We start from the raw sequence: 23,651 nt of genomic DNA on the forward strand, positions 1-23,651 counted from the left end.
CCCTGTTGGATTCTTTCGCATTTTCTTCTCTTTCTCTTTGGGGAGCCGATCACCGGGGAATTCCGTACAGTAGTATTCTTCATTTCCTTTTATCCAATTATCCCATTCCCCGGTGTTGCACTCCCCAGTGTTTAGTTTGTAATCCAAAGAGTAATTGTTCCAAAAAAGATCTTCCACTTGTTTCACAGTCCCACCAGAGATAGGAATTTTCTTAAATCCAAAATTTAGCCAGTGTCCTCCAAGTTCCATCTCCCAGTGTTGCAACTTTTGGTCATGTAGGACTTGAATTCTCTGTGTCTTTTGAGATGCATTCACAATTTCTTCCATCTTTCTCTGCCCTTGCACTTGCTCTGTTAAACCAGTTTCCTGGATAGATTGTTGTGCAGTTTCTGTAACTGCATTTCCCATTGGCACCTCTTTGCTGACTGCAGCTGTTATATAGTCCATCTTTTGATTCATCAGAGACACTTTCTCATCCAGCTGTCGCAGCACATCATGTATTTTGTCCAGGGCAGATAAAACTTCCTCTCTAATCATTTCTGTCCCACGGTCTAATTTTCCCAGTTACTATGTTCTCTTTATAAATTAACACAGACACTCTGGTAGGCTTCCTCTAGGGGGTGTAGTTACTTTTTGGCATCCATTTTTAAAATGTATCCAACAAGGAAGAAAAAAGAATTACTTTCGATTTTCAGATATTTTGTTTCCTTTCAATATAAAACAAACAGGCAGAAAGCAGCATTGGAATTATTTTTTTCTTTTCCCTTTTCCAATTCTATCTGTCAATTTTTCTATATTCAAATTGTAAGCATCACCGACAGTTTCTTTCCTGTCATTCCGTCCCCAGGTTAGGGACAATGGAGACTTATTTTCTTAACTCACTCTCTTTGTATTTTTGAACTGAGATATAAAAGAATAACTTTCTTGCCTACATTTTAATATGATCAGTTAGTGTATTTATTATGGGGTTTTTGTTTTGTTTTTTGTCTTTTTACTTATGATCACAAGGAATAACAGCAAAAGCATTTGTGCCTTGACATTTTCTGTAGTAGTTTACACCACACTACAATGAAAACATCTGTATCATTTATTGCAACCTTTGCCATTCCATGATGGCTGGAGCTGATGGGAGTCCACAACATCTGGAGGGCACCACATCAACAAAGGATGGTTTGTTAAAAAATGTGTATATAAAGCAACTTTAAGGTCTGTTATGTTTGTTTAATTTTTTTAGAAGACGGAACCCATTGTTACAACCTAAGTTAATCAAGACTCTTTAAGCTACAAAACAACTTTCAAAACTGGATAACAGAAGAAGTAATGTAAAAATGAACATATTTAGCAGTTTCCACTGACCCACTCAGGAGGTGAATTATTTGCTTTGTCTCCTGTTCATTTCATCCTCCAGTAGTTAATATTTCTGAAAACGACACACAGGGCCAGACTTGGAACCCTTCCATATGTCCTTTTTTATTGTGCATTCATGATTATTTGTGCTCATGATGGTAATGGGATAGTTATATTCAGACTAGCTTGCAATACTGTTGGTGTCTGCAAAAGCTTTGGGGCCAACCTACTGCTTCATTTCCAATCAGTGTGTGTGTTGTAACTTCCTACTGAAATCTGGTAACTTTTTATACCACAAATATTCCATTTTATCTTTTGTTGTAAAACTCAGTGCTTTTTTCCTAGAAAAATAGGTGCCAGTACTCACCATGAAATTGTTACAGCAAGTGTCACACTTTTTAACAACAAAAGAGGTGCTGGTATTGAGTACCCTGAGTACCCCCTAAAAGAGCACTGGTCAAACCTAAGTTGCATTACAGTTTAAGAGTGCACTCCAGATAGTAATATAGTAATGGGAAACAACTAATAAAGCAGAATGAGATGTGGACAGTCCAATATAAATCTACCCTTAATGCACTTTTGCTATGTCAATGACATATTGCGGAATACACCTGCAGAAAAAACACCAATCTGGGTGGCCCGACATGTGATAGTTTTTGGTAGTTTGCCCCCATTATTGTAAAATAATAATAATTTTTTTTAAAAAAAGAATAATCTCTTGTTGGAGTGGACTGGGCTATTGGGTTGGACCCCAGCTGTTTAATTCTTTCCTATCTTCTAACTTTTCTCCTCATAATTGCTCTCCTCAAGCTGCCTTTGTCCCAGAGCAGTGTACTTCTAACAATAAAAATAGCTAGAGGAGAAAAAGGTCAAGCAGCCCATTCCTGCATTATTCCTCCATTTCAACTTGAAACTTCTCATGTTTTGTTTTGTTTTGTTTTGAGCATAGCAGAATGATACAGATAAGTATGTGGCATTCTACTTTGGACCTCAACCTATGACGTTTTGAAGATGGCTTTGGATGCAAACAGGGTAAGCTTCTTCCATCAACAACCTGCATAGAAATGTGTGCAAATATTAAGTCAAACGTTTTGGCAGACTTTGGTAAATTTGAAACTGATTTCATCTGCTCTTGTATATCAAATTTAAGTATTTTCCTCTGTAACATCTTAACAAATCAAATACATGCAGTTAACTTAGGTTCAATTCAGATAACATGTCAAACCATGGTGAAGAAAGCTTGAGGCTGCAATCCTATACCTATTTAGTAAATCCCATTGAATATACTGGTGCTTATAGGGTCCTCATGTTTCATACTTTATAGAGGACAGTCTCAAGGGGTTATCCAATCCATGTTTGGTCAGTGGTGCCACCTGAGGTACAGGACTCCACTCAGCAGAATGAGCAGGAGGGCCCTCAAATGCAGCAAGAGAGCCTTATCACATTTTGAGGTAAAGGAGTGCATATAAAGAGTGATAACACCATAAAACTATTAACTCCAGGGGATAAAATAATGTATCTGTTTAAATATACCATTAGAAAGGAATGCAAGGCTTGGACTACAGACTGAGCAGGAACACAGATCACCTGGTCACACACTTTCCCACTATGAAGATATGCGCCAGAGTTGTATTTAAAATTATAATTATTTATTAATTTGCATCTATACACGTAAATCAGAACATGCAAATCTGTGCCCTTATTTGATTATGTGTTTCCTCCATGGCGACATGAAAGTGGTCACAACAGTGATTTCCTTCTGAGTACAGCATTTCTCTGTAGGCAGTGCTTTTGTTTCTGTGTGGTGTCTGAAATGGCAAGACAGTTTTGTCCAGAAGCTGCTGCACTACGAGTGGGGAGTAAATTTATGAAGCTGAGCAGACAGAATGTGAAAGCACACCTACAGCCCTGATCCATGATTTTTCTTTGGTAGACAGATACTATTTATAGGATTACCCTAACAGGTTGTAACATTGTATGGTCTACATTTAGCACACAAATCCTGGTTAAGTTTCTAAATGATAGTGCAAACCATAGTTGGGCATGATGTCTCAAATGAATCATGATATGAGGGATGTATGGTTCTTGAATATTTGGGATATGTCCAGGCTTGAAGTGGGAACTCATGGTCTGAGGCAGGTACCATGGATTAGGTGCACTCATGTCACAGAACCTTTTTCAGATACACAAAGAAATAGTAGCATTCAGCATCAGCCCTGAGATTAAGTGACAGCAGGCCTTTGGTACTGCCAGGCCTTCTACGCTACTAGGAGCCTGGCACTATGTCCTTTTCCTGGTTACTGATAGAGTACCCCCGGAGCTTCATGCTCTGGCACCGGGGGCAGAGAGCAGGCGGGGTGGGGCTGGCGTGCCGCTCGCAGGGGCCGGGCGTGTGTTCTGGGGGCAAGCAAGCGGCCAAGATGGAACCCCACTGGGATCGCACTGCTGGGGGCAGGGCGCTCCCCCGCCCCCTCTTCTTCCACCAGTGAGTACCCCACAATTGGGTCAGTGGACCACAGCTAAGGAAAGGGGGGTTGTACTCTAGCTTGCAGTTTTCCCATGGCATCTTGTTGGCCACTGTGAGAACACAGTGCTGGACTAGACAGGCTTTTGGTCTGATTCAGCAGTCAAGCTCTTATATTTTTAATATTAAACTGAGAACTGAACATGCAGCTTCCAACACACTGGCCTGTTTCAAATACTAATTTAAAACATGATTAAGATGATATAGCTCAAGCCACAGCTCACACAGGCACCTCCTCTTTCACAGAGTGAAAGCTTCTGTTCTTGGTTTTGGCGAAACCATAGTTTCTCATTATGTACGAAATCCAGGGAACTGTGGTTTGATCATTGTTATTAACTAGAATTAGAATGAACGGCAGGTCCCTAAGTTTCTATGTAACAAGAAACTGGTGTAGTCAAAACAGAACATAAAACTTTTCATTCTTGTTCTCTCGCATTCAAAAGGATACTGGAATCTCACTGCAGCTAAATTCCCTCCAAACCAGGATAGAAAACATTGTTGGAATCCAGCTCCCATGAGTCCCAGCCAGCATGGTCAATGGTCAGGGATGATGAATGATGCAACCCTGCAACATCTGAAAACCACAGGTTCCTCATCCCTGATCTAAACCATAGTTTAAAACTGATAATCTGAACTCAGCTTTTGTGGGTGCAGATTAGGTGCAGATGAGTATCACATTTAGTACTGCAAAGTATGGATGGAAATGTGGCTTCTCATTTGTCTTAAGGTTCCATTGGAAATACACATCCTTACCTCCTTTTGGCAGCTGCTGCATCTAGGTGCATATAACTAGGTATGTGCAACCCCTTTTTGCACAAGAGTCTCTCCTGTTCAACTGAATTTTAGAAGTAGATTTTAGTTAATCAATAATTTAAAAATCAGAACTTGAAGAGTACCTCCCCTTCTCTATTAATTCTGGTGTCCAGAGCAACCCTGATGTCATTTAGTTGAGAATATCAAGACATGAAATCATAAGCTCCCGTGCAGATATGAAATAAGTACAAAATTAAAACCACAGGAATCTTGAATTAAACAAGGGAATGGAACAGAAGCTGGTGATGTGCCATCAAACTTATTTCATGGCTTCAGGTTGGAGATGTGAAGACCCAGGAAAAAAAATAAAACAGTTTTGTTTCTTCTACCTGCCCCATCCAAGCCTTTCCCCTCCCCACGACATGTGAAAGGATAGATAAGGTTCTTTCAACCTGGGCAAACCTTCAGCTTTTAGAAGTCCATGATAAATACAATGACAAATATGAAGAAACAGAAACTGATTGTGGTGGCTCAGAAAAAGAGGTTGATTAAAATTCATGTAATATCCCTCTTTGCTTTGTCACAGTTCTGTTTATGGATATGAATGCTTTATGTCTGCTTCACATTGTGGAGGACTGTAGGAAACACAGGGTGGTAATCAGTGCTAACCCTGCTCACGGTACACCCAATACTAACTTAGCTACATTACTTTCAGTGGGTCTACTCTGAATAGGACTTACTTGAATAATTTTCAGATTACACAAACATTTTCTTTTACTATAATGTTGGCAGCTTCTCCTGTTCCTGGGAGTGGGGAGGTTCCACCTTTTCCTTATAAACTGGAAAAATGGGGGGGGGGAATGCTAGGTTGATTACAGTTCAGCAGTTGTAGCTCCATTTGTAATTTTTTTAAAAAAATATATTAAGAAGTAAATTCGATTTGCAATTATTAACCCCCAAATTATTAACTTTTAATATACCAAACACAATAATTTAATGGCAAACCGACCCCCCCCCCCCGCAATTTCCCCATGGATTCAAACATCCGGAAATTTTACACTGGAAACATCCAATCAGCAAAAAGTTGGCTGGTGTGTAACCTCCACACTAAAAAACAACATCTGCACTTGGACAAGCCATTGTGCAAACTCAGCAATTTTGCACAGTGTCCTTATTTTGCAAAATTTATTGCTGGTCATGACAAGGAACAAGGAGTTTGCCCTCAAGCACTGGAAATCTTTCTTAGCTATGTGTCTAGGTTCTGAAATTTTATCAGGCATTGCCTGTGCACCTTCAGGCATAACTTTTTAGCCATAAGGACTAGGAACTTCTGTTTAAAATGAAAGTTGTTCTTAGGAAGCTGAATTTTGTGCCTAATACTGCACTGTCTACGTTTCCTGTACTTCTGCAGAAACACAGCATATGCCCAGTCCTGACAACAAGCTACACTGACTCAGTGTAACCCTTCGTTTCCTTGTAATTGTCATTAACTCCACCCTGTTAAGAGAACAGAATAAAAACATTCTTGAAAGAACAAATTACTGGAATTGCTCTGTGTAAAAATTATTCAGTCTCAAATCAAGCAAAGTATGGGGCTGCAGATTTGGGGCATTTATTCCAAAAAAGTTTTTCCGGCCATAACCCCCTTTCTCTCTGCCCCTATTTCCAGACCGCCTTTGCAGTCAAGAACACAAGGTTCCCAAAGAGCTTTTGCCATATCACAAGTGACCTTGCCAAAGGATGTTTTGCTGTTTCTCCCAGGCCTTGATGTGATGTGAAGTTCTCAGTATTTTACAAATGGCTGTTGTGATGCTGGGGCTGGGGAGTTGGGTCTCTTGCAAACAGCTTTGGCGTTCCTGTTGTGAACTGTAGTGCTCCATGTACCCATGCTTTATCATGTTCTTCCTTTAACGCAATGACCTTACTGAGATGCCACAACTTGCTGGAGATTTCCATTGTGCTGTAAGCCACTCATTGGAAGAGGAGCAGGTGGTGGAGGTGGTGGGAATAAAGTACCAGTCATTTCTGAATGCGTCTGTGGGTCAGGCATTGGGATGGGACTCATGGAACCAGAGTCACTCTGGATGGAACTGAGGCTGCTGCCATCAAAACTTGTCATTTTCTTCTTCATTAATTTTCTTTCTTTGGCTCTTCGGTTCTGGAACCAGATTTTTACCTACAAGGGCAAATAATATAATGGTTTCAGTTGCTTACCACAAAATTATAAATGCATATGTCCTTCTTTGTATGCCTTTCTCTAATTAAATCACTGGGAAGGTGTGTGTTGCACATTTGGGTCCAATGTGAGGGGCAGCAAAATAACAAAATGGATGTATTTGCCACCCTTTACATTTGTTGACATACCCTGTGACATCAGACAGAAAGGCACATATAGTGTGCTTCTAAGAAGTTGTGTGCAATGTGTCTGTGAAAGCAAGCAGTGCCATCTTTAGTACCCTCACGTACCACCCTCATTAACTTTTGAGTGAACTTACTCAAATTCTGGTGGCAGCTTGTGCCACCAAGATGGCACCACTTCTAGATATGCTTTCTGTTCATGTGTCTTAACAACTGGATACACTTGCCCAGTGCTTTTTTCCTTAAAAATGTTTTTTCCTACTCATATTGAAATACTGCTCCTTGATGAGGCCAAACATAGATTCACAAAATGTTTAGGGGTATGCGTACCCCCACGTACCCCCAGAAAAAAGCACTGCTCTTGCCTCCCAGGCTCTGTGAGAGATATTATACGGGCAAGACAAACTAAGTCCAAGTAAATCAGAAGTTGAGAGAATTACAGTATTGCCTGATATTAAAATGAGGGGGCAGGTATGTAGTGTGCCACTAATTCTTTCTGTGAGAATAGTACTGTTATCAAGCACACAATAGATTTCCCATTTTTGAAATATTGATAGATATCTTAGATGCCTGCCATGAAAAGCTTCATCTAATGACAACTGCATATCAAACTACTGTTAAAGAGACAGGAGCAGGCTGTGCTGGTTTTTCTCTGCTAAGCTGGCAAGAACTTGGGGAGAGGGGGGCTCATACAGTAGTTCAGCACAGAGCATGTACTTTGCATGCATAAAGGCTCAGATTCAGTCCCGGGCACAGGTGGCAAGTGATGGGAAAGTCCCCTACTGCTGCCTCTCAGGGTAAAGTGTACGATAAACAGTGTGACCTGGTCTAAGGTACATTCCTATCTTTCCAACCTTAATGTAGCCTTTGCAAACCTGATGCCATCCAGGTATGTTGGATGACAACTCCAATCAACCACAGCCAGCATGCTAGTTAGCTTTTCTTAAAGCATACTTCATGCATTCCACAAGTTTTCACTCCCATTTCAAGCTTAAAACTTTAAAAATAACTATACAGAGTCACCTTTAGTACCACCTTTTCAAAATCTGAGCAAAGACTCAATAAGGTGTGCTTAATACCTTGTTCATGGCAATTTTTGTCTATTTATAAATAATAAAAACATTTAGACCACTTATTTATAAAACATCAACACGGTGAGTTGAACTGAGCCATTTTACACATACCTCCCTTGAAAGCTTTGCAGTTTTTGTTTTAACACCACCCAAATTTGGTCCAGTAATTTACCTCTTTTGTATTGGAAACCATACTCTACCTGTCTCTCTGAAAGTCTCAGGTTTGCAGCAAGTTCAGACTTTCTCCTGATTGTAATATATCTATTGTAATGAAATTCCTTCTCTAGTTCTAATCGCTGATGATCCGTGTAAACTACACGGTACTTCTCTCTTGTTCTTGTTTTACCTGTTCAGAAAAAAACAAAAACAAAATACGCATAGGTATTTCTAAACCAGAAAATTTGGCATGTCTCATGTTTGTGTCTTGATTGACTGAAATACAGATGTCTATGTATATTCTGGAGAGTGCCAGGATACACACTCCTGCATACTCTCACTTTCTTGACAGTAGTAGTTTGTATGTGTATACATTCCTGCATTGCAGGGGGTTGGACTAGATGACCCTTTGGGTCCCTTCTAGCTCTACCATTCTATGTATGTTGTCCTGATAATGAACTATAGAGAGAGAGAGAAATAAAGGTGGTGTGACTGTGCTCCTTGATTTCTCTGTGAAGGCTGGGGAGAAGAGGAATGTTTTCCCTGGCGCCTAAAGATTTGTAACAAATGTGGCAGGCAATCCTTCTTGTGGAGAGCATTCCACAATATTCTACATAAAAAATAGCATTCTATCCCCAGAGTGATTTAATATCTATATGAAGCTACTGTGGCCAGCCATTTGGAGTTTTGTGTTAAGGTGCCATCAGTACGTTGATGACACTCAGCTCTATTTCTCCATAACATCTATGTTAGGAGATGTCATGTAGGCTTTGGACTGGGGTTGGGATGAGGTGAGATAAGCTAAGCTTGAATCCTGGCAAGATGAGGCACTGGGTGAGTGGTTCCTGTGGCTGAGAATATGGGCTATTGTTGCGTTCCTTGACATGGTTACTTTCCCTTTGAAGAAGCAGGTACACAGTGTAGCAAATGCTTCTGGATCCAGTGCAAGTCACTGAAGGCTCCAATAGCCTTAGTGGCTAGAAGCACCTTTTACCAACTGTGAATGGGGTGACAGCTACAGCCATTCCTCAACCTGCAGAGCTTGACCACAATAGTTCCAGCACTGGTGACTTCAAAGTTGGATTACTGCAGTGCACTCTTTGTGGGGCTTCCCTGGCACCTGATCCAGAAGCTACAGTTTGTGAAGAATTCTCAAATGGTTGCTTACAGGAGTTAGACCCTGTCTGCATACACTTCTCTTCAGATCTGCACTGGTATCCCATTTGAAACCAGGCCAATTACAGTAGTTGCTTAATAGCTTGGGACCAGTTCACTGTTCTCTTTTTGGTGTCAGTCAAATACATTTTTGTTTGGGAAAGCGTATCCAGAAATGTAGACGTTACATGTGTTTCATTTATTTTTAGGTGTGTTTTTTTTAATAAGCATTTGAATGTTTTTCAACATCTGCTTTAAACCTATATATATATATTCGTATTTTTGTAAATCACACAGCGGTTTTCTTACTATCAAGAGGATTTAATTTTTATTAACTGAAAATAAACAAATTCATGGATAGCTTAGTGGGTTATAGCTGATAATGCCAAGGTTGCAGGTTTGATCCCCATATGGGGCAGCTGCATATTCCTACATCGTAGGGGATTGGACTAGATGATCCTCAGGGTCCCTTCCATCTCTTCAATTCTATGTCTAAAAATTTGTTTTACAACTTTGTTTGTTGTATTTATACCCTGCCCTTTAAGGGGAGGGGGAAAATCTCCCAAGGCAATTTACCAAGCTCAGTACTAATACAGTTCCTGTCCTTAGGCTCAAGACATTGACACACTAGGGGAAATGAACGGGCAGGGAAAGGGAAAAACAAGCTCAAGCATGGGCTCTTCATGTTATAGTTCTTAGCAAACTGTTATATAGGTTATTTCTGTCTTGCCTTTTGAAAAAGAGTAGTTCCTCCTCTGCTCCTGGATATGATTGGTTTGGGTGGAGGGTGGGGGAGCAAGAAGCACTTCCTGCCCCTCCACCCGAACCAATCAGATCCAGGAGCAGGGCAGGTGACTGTATCGCTTTTATTGCCCACTCTTCATCCAAGGAGCCCCACGATGGGATACGTAAAAACACACAAATATAAAATACCCTAAAATTGCAGAAAATATACAATAAAAGCAACAGCATATTGAAGCAGCAGAAAGAGTGGATTGTCACCCCATCTCACCTCTCCAAAAGCCTAGGCAAGGAAGTGCATCTTGACCTGCTGACAAAAGCTGTACAAAGTTGGTGCAAGTTATACCTCAGAGGGTGATCCCCACTTTGGTGCTTCTGTTGAAAAGGCCCTCTAACACAGTGTGGAAAAATTAGCAGTTAAACCTGGTAATTATAGATGTACTCAGTGCTCCAATGAGAATAGCAATGTCTGCATTACATTTTTATAGGTGTCTATAAGGACTTGAGTGGGATGCACTATTTGAACTAGTCCTAAATTGTTTAATCATTCTACAAACCCTTTTATAAAATACAGGCCCTCAAGACTCTCCTCAGGCTGCCCTCAGGACTCTCCTAAGCCACAACCCTCAGCAGCCCTGCTCCATACCCTGTCTGGAAGGTGTCCTTGATCTCTGATAATGCCTCTTGATTGCCAAACTGAAAAATAGAGAGTGGTGTGTGAGTGTATGTAGAAACAAGCCTACGGTTCAAAGGCACAATTTACATTTCTTGCTCTGTCTACTTTTTCAGGCCCCATTCACCACTGGCACAACACTACCAGCCCTGCAAGAAGAGAATGTGACTCTGTAAATGGTTCACCATCCTTGCTTTCCCTAGTTCTTTACAATTAGTACCACTGTTTTACTTACTCAATATCATAAGGCAAATAGGGTACCATCTAGCCAAAATGAAGCACATTTGATGTGTTTGCTATGGGAGAGTTAAACATGTCCTCAAGCTCTGTTTGGATTCTGCCTGTGGATCTTGGTATTGTCTCAGATCATGTGTAAAGTTATTCTTCTTGAGGGAAACATGCAATCTCTACCTTCTTTTAAATAAGCAAGGAATTGTATGTATAAAACAACTTGTTGCAATTTGCCACAGTTACCTAATTTTCAGACTTTGTTTTGCTTGTACAGTTTGTGCAACCCGCCCCAGAAAAGTCAACAGGTATTCCATTGAAATAAAAAGGACTTAAAAGTGCTTTATTTGGGCTGAATTGTATTTTGCATTTTTAAAGAAAACAATTGGAACATTGTCCCATTCATTTTTGTATGTGTATGTTTGGGGTATGTGGTGGGGGAATATAGTGATTCCCAGTGGTTTCTTGGGCTCTATCCCCTTTTTAAAAAATCACGTGAGAAAAGTTTTTGTTGCATCTTGTTTCAAAATTAATTATTACGATGTGCAAATGTTAGGGCAGAGCCATTTAAGTGTTCATTTGTAATCTTTTGTGGAAATCAGGCTGTTCTAAATGCCATGAAACTACTCACCTGATGTTTGACCTGTATTAGGATACTCCTGTTATTTTACCAGTCTGTGACTCAGCCTGAGTATTGTGTGGGATGGGAAGGGGGTGGGGGAAGTTTTCCTATTGGCCATAAAATTCACAGAGTGTTTCTTTTGAACACAATAAAAGCAAAGATCGGGCCTCTTTATTTTCTGTGAAAATTGTCACTCTTTCCGGCAGTATAACTGCTAAATAAAAGGAAGAGAAGGAAGAGACAGGGATGCACATCAAAGGTGGAAGAGGTGTCAAAAGAGGGTCTGTTGCTTGACATGGCAGATAGGCCTCTGAACTGAAGACAATGGATGGAAGGGGCAAGACGTGGCGGGGTGGGGGATGCTCAGACCTCACAGCTAGTTTACAAAGCAAAATAAATTAGCATGAAAACTGCCTCTGGCTCACCCTGTCCTTGCTTGAGAGTTGCTCCTGTTTTACATCATTAACATCCTCTTTGTCACATGAATTAGTCTATGTCTGTGACTTCTGCAGGGTGATAAAAAAGAGGCCATGTTGATATTCTCGTTTGTGTGATGGGGACACAGTTCTAATTATACACATTAAATCTACTTCAAAGCAACAAAGAAATGGTTCTGGGCAAAAATGTGAACGAGATCTGAAGCTCAACTGTTAGCATAGTGACTGATGTAATTGTTAAACTTATTATAGAAGTGGGGGATACTCAAATCTAGCCTTATTTTGGGTTGTATTCAAGTAAGTCCTACTTAGAGCAGACCCACTGAAATTAATGGGCCTAAACTAGGCACATCCATTAATTTTAATGGTTATACTTTGAATAAAACATATTTGAATACAGTCCATTGGTTTTACCACTTAATTCAAGGATAGGGAAATTGTGGGCCTCCAGCTCCCATCACCATCTCATCACTCCCATCACCATTGGCCATGCTGGCTGGGGTTGATGGGGGTTGGAATTCCAGCACTGTCTGGAGGGCCAAAGGCCTATCTTAGTCCTCATTTCCTTGAAACGAAGCTTTATAATGTTTGACTCTCATTCACTGCTTGGTATATGAGTTTCTCTTACCCGTCCCTTATTTATCCCTCCACAGTCAAAGTTTTAAAGGGTTTTACTGTCATTTTCCTTATGCTATTCTGTGAGGTGCCATGTACCTTCATGGTATTAAATAACTGATATAGAACACAATCCTGTGGCAGGTTCTTCTGAGCAAGCTCCCTTAAAATGAACAGCAGCTGTGGAAGAGGAGCTAACATAATATGAGGTCTTCCTGGAGAATTGCACTCTTAGCTTGTTGATAAATGGAAGTGTATGGAGGTGGGCACCATCTCCTTATACTTTCCAAATTAGACTACTGCAATGGGCTGTGCATGAGTAGACTGAAGACTACTTGGGAAATGTAGCTGTTCCAATTTTTTTTTTAACAAAATTGAGTACTATATTGCTGGGCAGGAATATATACAGTGGTACCTCTGGTTACAAACTTAATTCGTTCCGGAGGTCCGTTCTTAACCTGAAACCGTTCTTAACCTGAGGTACCACTTTAGCTAACGGGGCCTCCTGCTGCTGCCACTGCGCAATTTCTGTTCTCATCCTGGGGCAAAGTTCTTAACTCGAGGTACTACTTCCGGGTTAGCGGAGACTGTAACCTGAAGTGTTTGTAACCCAAGGTGTTTGTAACCCGAGATACCACTGTATTGCCAATTTTGGAAGTTAACTTATTGTCTGTTTCTGAGCACAATTCATAGTGCTGTTGGTTTTAATCTTTAAAGCACTATTGTTTTAACAATTTTTATATGTGCAGTTGTTTTAGCTTAAATTTGTTTTCATTGTATTGTGAAATTGCTTTTATGTATTTCATAAGAAGCTATTAATAAATTAAATTTGTAATAAAACAACAGTAAAATATCTCTGAGGCTGCCTACATCCACATGTGTCTGCTGACAGGTTAAGATAAATCTTAAGAGATGAGGCCAGTGCCCAATTTACGTATAAGCTAAACAAGCTATAGCTTAGGGCCCCACTCTCATGAGACCCCCCAAAAAAATTAAAGGAAAAAAACCTGGATGTACATTTCCAAAATATAAGATAAAAACAATTAAAATAAAACCTACATGCAGCAACAAGTGTTTTGTATTGTGCAGGTTCCTATGATGTAAGTAATGGGCCCTGCCTGCTAGACTGCTGCCTAAAATATCACTGGTTAGATACCTGTTAGGTCCATAAATTACCACATAGCATATATTCAACACAAAACCAGTGACAATTTGTTGTTGACAAAGGACAGCTGGACATATAAAGGGCCCCATTACCTTCAGTAGCTTAGGGCCTCATCAAACCTAAATCTGGCCCTGGATGAAGCAGATAGAGACCAGGTAGAGAGACATTTTGGTGTTAGCACACTCTCTCTGCAGTTTTCTCACCAAAACACTGCCTTTTCCTTATCAGGGAAAGACTTTTATTTACCCAGACATTTTCAGTGGTCTCAGGTTTACAATTATGTAGCTCCTGGGAGGGTGCTCCGAAGGCTATAGGAAGCAGCAGTTCTCTCTCCCAATGGAGAGAGAGATTCCGCCCCAGACAGGGAGAGCTGGTGTAAGGGAACCCAAACATGAACCCAAACTTGCCCTCCCAATACAGTGCTGGGATGGACCAAGCAAAAGCTCAGATCCAACAGCTTCCCACTCCAGTTAATGCCTCTAGGTAACTACGTTAGCCCTTCCCACTGTTTCCAGCAGGACAAAAGATGTATTTATTCTACATTTATTCTTACATTTATATTCTACTTTTCCTCCAATGATCTCAAGCTGCTGTACATGGTTCTGCCCCCTCCCCATTTTAGCCTCACAACACTCCTGTGGGGTAGTGCAGTAGAGACTGATCGCCCCAAGGTCACCCAGTGAGTTTCATGGCTGAGTTGGGGTTTAAACTGAGGTCTTCCAGCTCCTAGTCTTTAACCACACTGGCTCTATATTGGTTATTTCTTTTTTAAAAAAATTAAGGACAAGAGCGCAGCTGTGGCCCATCCTACCAGGTGGTGTGCAGGAGGGCATTGGATGAGGTGGATGAATAATCTTCAGCAGTTCTCTCCTCCACCCCTTGCACCACCCCTTCTGTACTTACTTTTACAGTGTAGATCCATTGAAATCAATTACCATGACTAACTTGGTTTTATTAATTTCAATGGGTCTATTCTGAGCAAAAGGGTTTTGTTTTTTTAAAATTGAGTTTCACATATTTAAGATTTAAGGTGCTGGTTTTGACCTTTAAAGCCCTTCACAGCCTAGGACCCTCACGGCCTAGGACCAACGGAGAGCCTCATGGTCCATAAATAGCAACACCCTAGTGGTCCCGGGCCCTAAGGAAGTTAGATTAGCCTCAACCAGAGCCAGGGCCTTTTCAACTCTGGCTCCGGCCTGGTGGAATGCTCTGCCTCATGAGACCAGGGCCCTGCAGGATCTGATTTCTTTCTGCAGGGTTTGTAAGACAGAGTTGTTCCGCCTGGCCTTTGGCTTGGAGCCAATTTGATTCCCTCCCCCTCATTCTTTTTTCTTTTCCTTTCTCCTCCTGCGATGAGGCTACATTTTAATATTTTAATGTTTCAATATTTTAATGTTGTGTTTTAATTTTGTTTTTAAGTTGTATTCATTCAACTTATTTTTATTATTGCTTGTTAGCCACCCTGAGCCCAGCCTTGGCTGGGGAGGGCAGGGTATAAATAATAATAATAATAATAATAATAATAATAATAATAATAATTATTATTATTATTATTATTATTATTATTATTATATTATGACTGGCAGTTTCCTTTTATTTTTCTTACAGCTAATACAGTGGTACCTCTGGATGCAAACAGGATCCATTCCGGAGCCCTGTTCGCATCCTGAAGTGAACATAACACGCGACTGCGTGTGCATGGGTCACGTTTCACCGCTTCCGCGCATGTGTGTGACGTCATTTTGAGCGCCTGTGCATGCGCAAACAGCGAAACCCGGAAGTAACGCGTTCCGTTACTTTCGGGTCGCCGTGGAGCGCAACCCGAAAATGCTTAACCTGAAGCGTATTTATCCCAAGGTATGACTGTAATACACAACCACCAAAATCAAATCAGTAACCCAGAGAGTTATGGGAAGGATGCATACCAAAGCAGAGTAAGTATCATTTTCCTTAAATTACATGTTCTCAGGCCCACTTTAGGATTACATCCTTAATCTACCTTTTAATCTGTCCGTAGACCTGATTGCAGATAGCGATTCTTAAGTTGTTCTGCTTCTTGACTGATTTTTTTATAATTGTGGTTCTTAAAATTTGTTCTACAATTGGTATGCAGCACTGGAAAATTTATCTTAAAACATATTATAAAATCGTAAATTTATTTTGCATATTCCTCCCCCACATTTTCTCAGGCTGTGTCTTAAGTTAATATTACTATTTTTTATCACTCGGTCTCATGTAGGTCTTTAAGGCAAATATATATACATATATATTGACAGGGGGTGGGCTGACCAATATTTGCCTTTTATGTATCTTGCCTTGACTCTCCTGTTTCCAGGTTGCAGCTCTGGATTTGAATTGTTCTGAAAAAGAATGGTAGGATAATATATACAATAGGCATCTATTGTATCTATACTTAGCATTTATATAGCATTTTAGAGTGTTCAAGTTGCCTTACATATTGTCTCTTTAATATGTACAACAACCACATAAGGTAGGTCAGTATTAAAAGCATCCCCATTTTCAAGAAGAGAGATGGTGGTTTCCCTAGTGAATTCATGGCTGAGGAGGCAAGATTTGAAACAAGGACCTATCAGTTCACAATATTAATAGTGACTGCACAACAAAAATAAACAGAGACTTACAGCCAAGTCTCAGAGCATCTGCTTTGCATGCCAAGTGTTCCAGGTTCAATTCCAGGTAGGGCTGGGAAATACTCCTCTCTGAAACCCTTGAGGGTTGCTATCAGTCACTGTAGAGGGAATATTAAGCTAGATGGGCCAATAGTCTGGCATGGTGCAAGACAGGCTCCAGCCTGGTGGAACGCTCTGCCTCATGAGACCAGGGCCCTGCAGGATCTGATTTCTTTCCGCAGGGCCTGTAAGACAGAGTTGTTCCGCCTGGCCTTTGGCTTGGAGCCAATTTGATTCCCTCCCCCTCTTTCTTTTCCTTCTCCTCCTGCGATGAGGCTACATTTTAATATTTTAATATTTCAATATTTTAATGTTGTATTTTAATGTTGTTTTTAAGTTGTAATCATTCAACTTGTTTTTATTATTGCTTGTATGCCGCCCTGAGCCCGGCCTTGGCTGGGGAGGGCAGGGTATAAATAAAATTATTATTATTATTATTATTATTATTATTATTATTATTATTATTCTGTCGGTATTGACATCATAGTACAGGCAGCCCCACATTTATGTGCATTCAATATGTGTGTGATCATATATACATGCAATGTGGTGAACCCAAAAGTGACCTGGAAGCGTTATGAAGACATCACTGAAACATCACTAAAAGGGCAGAGCTGATGTTTACAGTCTTTCTTAATGGAGTTCAGTTATTTCACTGATGTGCGTGATATCTCAGAACGTAACCCCCACATAAATGTATATTTTTACCTAAATCCTTCGAGAAAGGGGGCAAAAGTGAACCCTGGGCCAGAGAAAATGTCGAATTAAAAAAACTTCAGAAAAACCTGGCTGCAGGATCAGGCCAAAGGCCCATCTAGTCCAGCATCCTATTCTCACAGTGACCAACCAGATGCCTCAAAAGGAAGCACACTAGGAGAACCAGAGTGCAGCAGCACTCTTCCCACTTGTGATTGCCACCAACAGGTGTACATGGGCTTTCTGCCTATGACGGTGGAGGAAGTCAGAAAACTGCAAGTATGTGGAGATATCTCCACATATGGTGTCAAGGGCAATCAGCGCAACTTGTACAGAGTTACAGTTAAAGGAAAAAACTCTTGTGTGTGTATTTTGGCTATGGGGAGCTAAAGTTTGCTATTTTTCCCTCCTGACTCTCATCTCTGCATGTGCTTAGGATCAGGAAGGCAACATAGGGAAAAGCGACAGTCCATTGTACAAGATTCCTAAGTTAAGAGGCCTTTGGGGATAGCAGGCCTGATGGGACAAGGCAAGAAAGCAGATGTCTGAAAAATGTTTGGGGGTAGATTGTTATGAGGGCCCCCACTTTATCTAAATTGTATAATTCGGTATTTGAATGATTGTTATTAATAATTGTATTATAAATTGGTATTGCTATAATGAGGCTATTATTGGACTGTACTGTAATTGAAAACTAATAAAAATTTATTATAAAAAGTCAGTATTCATCTATTTACACCAATCGCATCACCCCCTATAATTTGCTAAGAGTGTTTTGGGAATTATAGCTCTATGAGTGGTAAACTACAGCTCCCAGGATTCTTTGGGGAAAGCAATGAGTGCTAAAGTGGTATAAATGTTCTTTTAAACTTTCCACTTTCAGGAAACTCACTCTACATTTACCTTTCCGCCTACTGCAGAAAATTCTTGAGTGGGGTTGTGTATGTATGCAGAGAGGAGATTTGGTGTCTACTGACAGACCTTTTAGTGATTTACAGTGTTTTCTAAATTATTTAACACAATTTATATACAGTACTGCTTGATTGTAAACAAACAAACAAAATCCCTTTATTGTTTATTGTTTAGCAGTAGTAACAAGAGAAGTCCCTTCTCTTAAAAATTGGATTTCCTGAAACCGATAATGGATTAACAATCCCTGGAAATATTGCACTAAGGCCTGCAAGAAAACAAAGGAGGGAGGGAAGGGCAATAGGAAGCACACACACATATATACACAATGCTAGCTCTTGATCTAATAACCATGGAACCCTGGTTTTTTGGACTGTGATTGTTACACCTAAACTGGGCCTCTTTATGCACTATTTTGCACCTGACTCTGTTTGGTGAACTTTAAGATTCTGGTAGAAAACAAAGCAGATCCCAGGGAAAAGACACAGACACAGCACATGGCATGGACCAATGAGGCTGTACCTTGAAAAAACCCATAACCCTCATACGGAAGCCGAGGAAGATCTGGAGTGAAGTGAGCACGAGAGTGTAAGAAGTGTCCTGCTGGATCAGGCCAATGGCCCATCTAGTCCAGCATCCTGTTCTTACAGTGGCCAACTAGATACCCATGGGAAGCCTGCAAGCAGGACCTGAACTCCACAGTGCCTTCTCCATTGTGGCATGAGAAGGTGGCACCAATAATGAAATGTGATGGCAAAGGGGTGGAGGTCCAACTGGTACAAACCAAAACAATAGGCTCTCTGCATTTGAAGGGGATATTTATTATTTAAAGGCAGGTCTGTTCTCTGGGCAAACATACTCCAAAAGAAATGCTCAGCTTCTGGTCAAACTGTCTTGCAGAGAAAGCTGGCCAGTGTTAACACTCATCAAGGAACCCCTGATAAACTTCTTGAAAGCCCACAATACCCTTGAAAGCAGTTTGACAACCTCTGACCTAATACTTCTCTTCTCACAGGGGAGCATCTGCCACTGTTGGTGCTAAATACACTATATAAAGCATTTGAACCAAATAGGAGAAGTTTGGCCATCTGCTATGTTAACTACCAACTCTTTGTAGCAGTATATGCTTGACAGCAAGTCAAAAATTTACAAGCCATGCATCATATTGGTTTTGTCATATTTGAAAACTTTAAATCTGAAAGCTCTGGCTGCTAACAGATGACTTGATGTTGACCACAAATACAAAGTCTGTCTGCATGTGTCTACCTTATTGTAGCGGCTATCTAAGACTGCAGTGGGCAGCACTTAGAAACTTAGCTCAGTAAAGACATTTTATAAGAAAACTGGTGAGATAACTAGCTCTAAAAGGTTCTGTTCTCAAGGGGGGGGGGGAGGGAGAATTGTGCTTCTAATTGGTTGTAGGTTCCATTTGGATTCTTTCCAGAAGATCCAATCTCTTTCTCAAGGTCAAAGCAGAGCTCAGTTCTGGAAAATAATAATAATCTTAAAAAATATTGACAAGCTGCTTTCCAGAGTTGGCTATCACCTAATTCCATATAGCACAGTGGAGGAAAAATGCTCAATAGTAACAATTTTTTAAATATGCTTTAACTGAGTGTTCTTGCCTTAATTGTTGGCCACTTGGATTCTGTACAAAGAAGAGCTGCTGATATTCCTGATGGTAGAGAGTATAGCATCCAAAAAGAGCATTTGAATAAGCACTTTGCTGCCAAATATCCTTAGGGCAGGTTCTATAGCTGCCCTGATTTCTGGAAGCAAACAAGCACTGCTTTGTTGTGCACTGTTCATGGAATGTTCATGACACCTTGTTGGCTACTGCAGAAGACAGAATGTTGGACCAGGCAGCTCAATCAGTTCCTGTTTACAGGACAGTTCTTATATTATTAATTTGTTAGGTTCTAAAGGGCTCTAGCATGGTGTGTTTAATTTTAGTTAACATTGTCTACCAATCTGGTTTTGCATTGTGAGGCAGGAAGTGTTTATTTATCTTCAAGGCGCCACGAGACCCCTTGTTATTTTTGTTGCCACAGACTAAAACAGCTACCCCTCTGGAATTTGTTATTTTTGTTAACATCAAAATATTAAGAAGAAAACTGCATTAGGCCAAAGGCCTGCCTCATTCAGCATCCTGTTCTCACAGTGGCCAATCAGATGCCTATGGGAAGCCAGCAAGCAACAGCAACTCTCACCACATGTGAATCCCAGCACCTGGTATTGGGACATACTGTCTCTGACACTGGAAGTAGAACACAGTTATTGAGCTGGTGGCCATCACATTATTGGAGCAAATTCCATAGTTTAGCCGTGTGCTGTGTGAAGACATACTTTCTTTGTTGTGTCTGGTTAGATATATCAGACAGATCTAATTGTTCTATTGTATGTGTAGGCTGGGCACTGACAAGGAGCCATGCAGCAATATTCTGTGCATGTTTGCTTGTAAGTAAAATTCCACCCTGTTTCAAATGTGGCTAACAGTGCAATCCTAATCATGTCTACTCATAAGTTGAGTTGAGATTGCAACCTTCAACATGTGTAGGATTTGAGCCTCAGAGATTGAACTTCCAGAGAGGGGGACTGTGCTGAAACCTAAGAATGGCAACTCTAGGTACTTACATAGCAGCATTTTAAAAAAGTCAGTTAGAGTGTTGTGGGAGATAAGGGTTCAAATCCTCACTGAACCGGTTATTGTCTCTCAGCCTAGCCTACTTCACAAGGTTTTTGTGAGGATAGAATGAGAAGGGAACCCATGAGTTCCTTTGATGGAAGGTGGGATATAAGAAGAAGAGGCCTCAAAAGCAATGTAGAAAGTTATTTGAAAGTTATTTCAATAAAGACCTTTCCAGTAGCCTGTATTTAGAGAGATACTTTACCACAATCCTTCACTTGGAAGAAATAATTTAAACCATTGATTAGCCCCTTGACATTTACATGCCCCAACATTCCATGAGGCTTGATTAACAGTAAGCCATAATATCACAGTTGAGCTCTTAGATGTTCAAATCACTGATCAGAGTTTCCTGTACTTTACATAATCAGCAAGGAGTAATATGTTTACACTACTGTTTCATAACCAAAGGATTCAATTGAAAGCTAAATACACTTAAGTTTTGCAGTACTTAACCCCCCCCCCCCCCCAATAGCACTATTGTTCTTTGAAGGATTGCCTGCAAAAGTGTGCCTGGCTCATTTTGGGATCCTGGCATTATGCATTATGTTATAGAGCACCAGGTATTGCAGCAATTAACTTCCACAGTCTCTTAATAGCCGCAGTCAAACCACACAGTAGCTGTGGTTGTTCAGGATTCTCTTTTTAATGCAGCACTTTAAAACCAGAATTTTATTATTCATTGTCCGTATACTATAATTACTGAGTGTTTAGTAATCTGGCAGTTCCTCCTCACCCCCCCCCGCCAACACCTTTATTCTAGTCCATTATCTAACAAATATTTTCCTGGAGCTCTGAGATATATTTTATACAATTTTTATTTCACCAGCTTACTATTGAAACACCTATGAAAAGATCAAGCTGGTTGTGTGTGTTAGATCCCTGCAGCCTCTGAGCATGCCTAGCATTTTAAAGTGAAGGATGACCTTTCATCTACTGTTTCCATTTGAAGTGTTAATGCATGAAACCCTATAAATTGAACATATAACCATGGTGTGATGCTGCAGACCTCCCTCTCATGTAGACCTCAGAAGATGTGAAGCTTTATGTGAATATAACTTTTCTCCTTCAAGACCATTTTAGTTTTTCAGTCATACAAGTGTGTAGAAAATGTGAGAAGCTTACTTTTAAATGAGCCATATATTCAATTACAGTGCTACCAAAACAGCGTGTTTCAGTCTGCTGTCCTATATGGGAGTAAGACTTAATTCCTATAAACAGGCATAAGGTTATGTTGAATATTTTTTAAAAAATATTTGCTGGATTATCTCATTTAAAAGACTTTGGGTAATAACAAACTAAACCATACTCAAAGTAGACCTATTGAAATCAATTAACGTAAGTCATACTCAGAGTGCGCCCATTGAAATCATTCACTTTAAGTCCATTTATTTCAGTGAATCTCTTTAAGTATGACTTAGATGGATATTACCCCAGTTCACTTTCAATTAAAAATTCTCTTATCCCGCTCCTCAAAACCCTTGTTTCTGACCATTGCATGTGGTGATTATTTCACTATATCTGATCTTTCATTGACATCAGAAGGACAATAAATCAAATTTGTTCAAAAGCATAGACAACATCTAGGGAAGCAATCTTTTTCATCTTGAGCAAGAGTTTTGTATTCCCGTGCAGAGGTGTGTGGGTGAGATGGCACAGAATAATGCTAGAGATTTCTGTGTATAGATTAGTCCTCGCCAACATACCTGTTGAAGTGGATTGGACTGTTTTCCTCATCCATTCGTAAGAGCTGTGTCTTTGACTGTGGGGAGAGATTTGCTCTGTATTGATTGTATTTACAGAAGGTAAAGCCCCCGATCCAGCGGGATTCAAGGAGTTGTAATCAGCAGAACTATAGGAAACCTGCCCGGGAGATGATCCATTCATTTGCGTAGCGGTCACAGTGTTGGAAGGTGCTGGGCCATAAGCATTCCAGTCTTCCCTTTGCAGGCCATAATGTGCTCCCCAAGCCCCTGAAGGTTGTCCACGGTGGTCCATATTTTGCATTGGATGGTATCCCATGTAATCTGCGTAGGGTGTTGTGGAGGCAAAGTTTTGTGCCGGCAGGTTGTTGTTGTTGTTGTTGCTGCTGCTGCTGCTGTTGCACCTTACGGATCCTGGATACATGCTGCCTTCTTTTTCCAAAAGATAACTCACATACATGATGCTCATACCCTAGCTTTGTCCTGCCAAGGCATCCTGCTTCTACTCCTTTGATGTCACACCCCCTCCTCTTTCTCTCACTCTCTTTTTCTAGCCCCAACTGGCTCTATGAATGACTCATGCTAGCCCTGAGGTCTCTTTACTACACATGATTAACAATAGTATTACCAGGTGCTGGGCCAACAGTTTACTAAGGTTCTGCCTGATGTCACAGATAACTGGCTGCTCTCAAGCAACATTTGCATTCAAATGAAGGGTTAGCCATCCCAACAACCCCACCTTGCTGCCAATTTGGGTGCTTCCTTTCTCACAGATGCTCCATGTCCTGACCTACTGGTTTCCCAAATCCCCAGACAGACAGGGCACGGATTCCACACATTTATTTATTTATGCAAAAATAAAATAAATAAGAACAACAAGTATCTCATTCCATCATAAATGAGTTATGTATGCACTTGCTGCGTCAGACTAACACATCTGTCCCTCTAGAATTTGTTTTGTCAGTTGCAGCAAAAGAGTCAAGAAGAGTCTTGTAGCATCTTAAAATCAACTGCTTTATTTTGGCACAACCTGTTGTTGACTGTACAACCTCTGGCATCAGACAAAGTGGATTTTTTTCTGTGAAAGGTTATGCCACAATACAATGCTTAGACTACAAGG

General features: G+C 40.5%; 1 protein-coding gene across 2 annotated transcripts; it reads right to left on the reverse strand.

The window, feature by feature from the left end:
• Window positions 1-4,372: 4,372 nt before the first annotated feature.
• LOC128406533 (homeobox protein CDX-4-like) lies at window positions 4,373-23,294 on the reverse strand. 2 transcript variants are annotated; one of them, XM_053374008.1, is made up of 4 exons: window positions 22,535-23,294; window positions 16,163-16,207; window positions 8,256-8,401; window positions 4,373-6,800 (listed from the first exon to the last, which is right to left on the reverse strand). In XM_053374008.1, the coding sequence occupies exons 1-4, from the start codon at window positions 22,998-23,000 to the stop codon at window positions 6,546-6,548; spliced, it is 912 nt and encodes a 303-aa protein (XP_053229983.1). In that variant the 5' UTR covers window positions 23,001-23,294; the 3' UTR covers window positions 4,373-6,545. The 2 variants fall into 2 exon arrangements, with proteins under 2 accessions (XP_053229983.1, XP_053229982.1); XM_053374007.1 differs by lacking the exon at window positions 16,163-16,207 and having other exon boundaries at window positions 22,535-23,282.
• Window positions 23,295-23,651: the final 357 nt, after the last annotated feature.

This window comes from Podarcis raffonei, chromosome Z (genome assembly GCF_027172205.1).
Source record: "Podarcis raffonei isolate rPodRaf1 chromosome Z, rPodRaf1.pri, whole genome shotgun sequence".
Taxonomy (NCBI): Eukaryota; Metazoa; Chordata; class Lepidosauria; order Squamata; family Lacertidae; genus Podarcis; species Podarcis raffonei.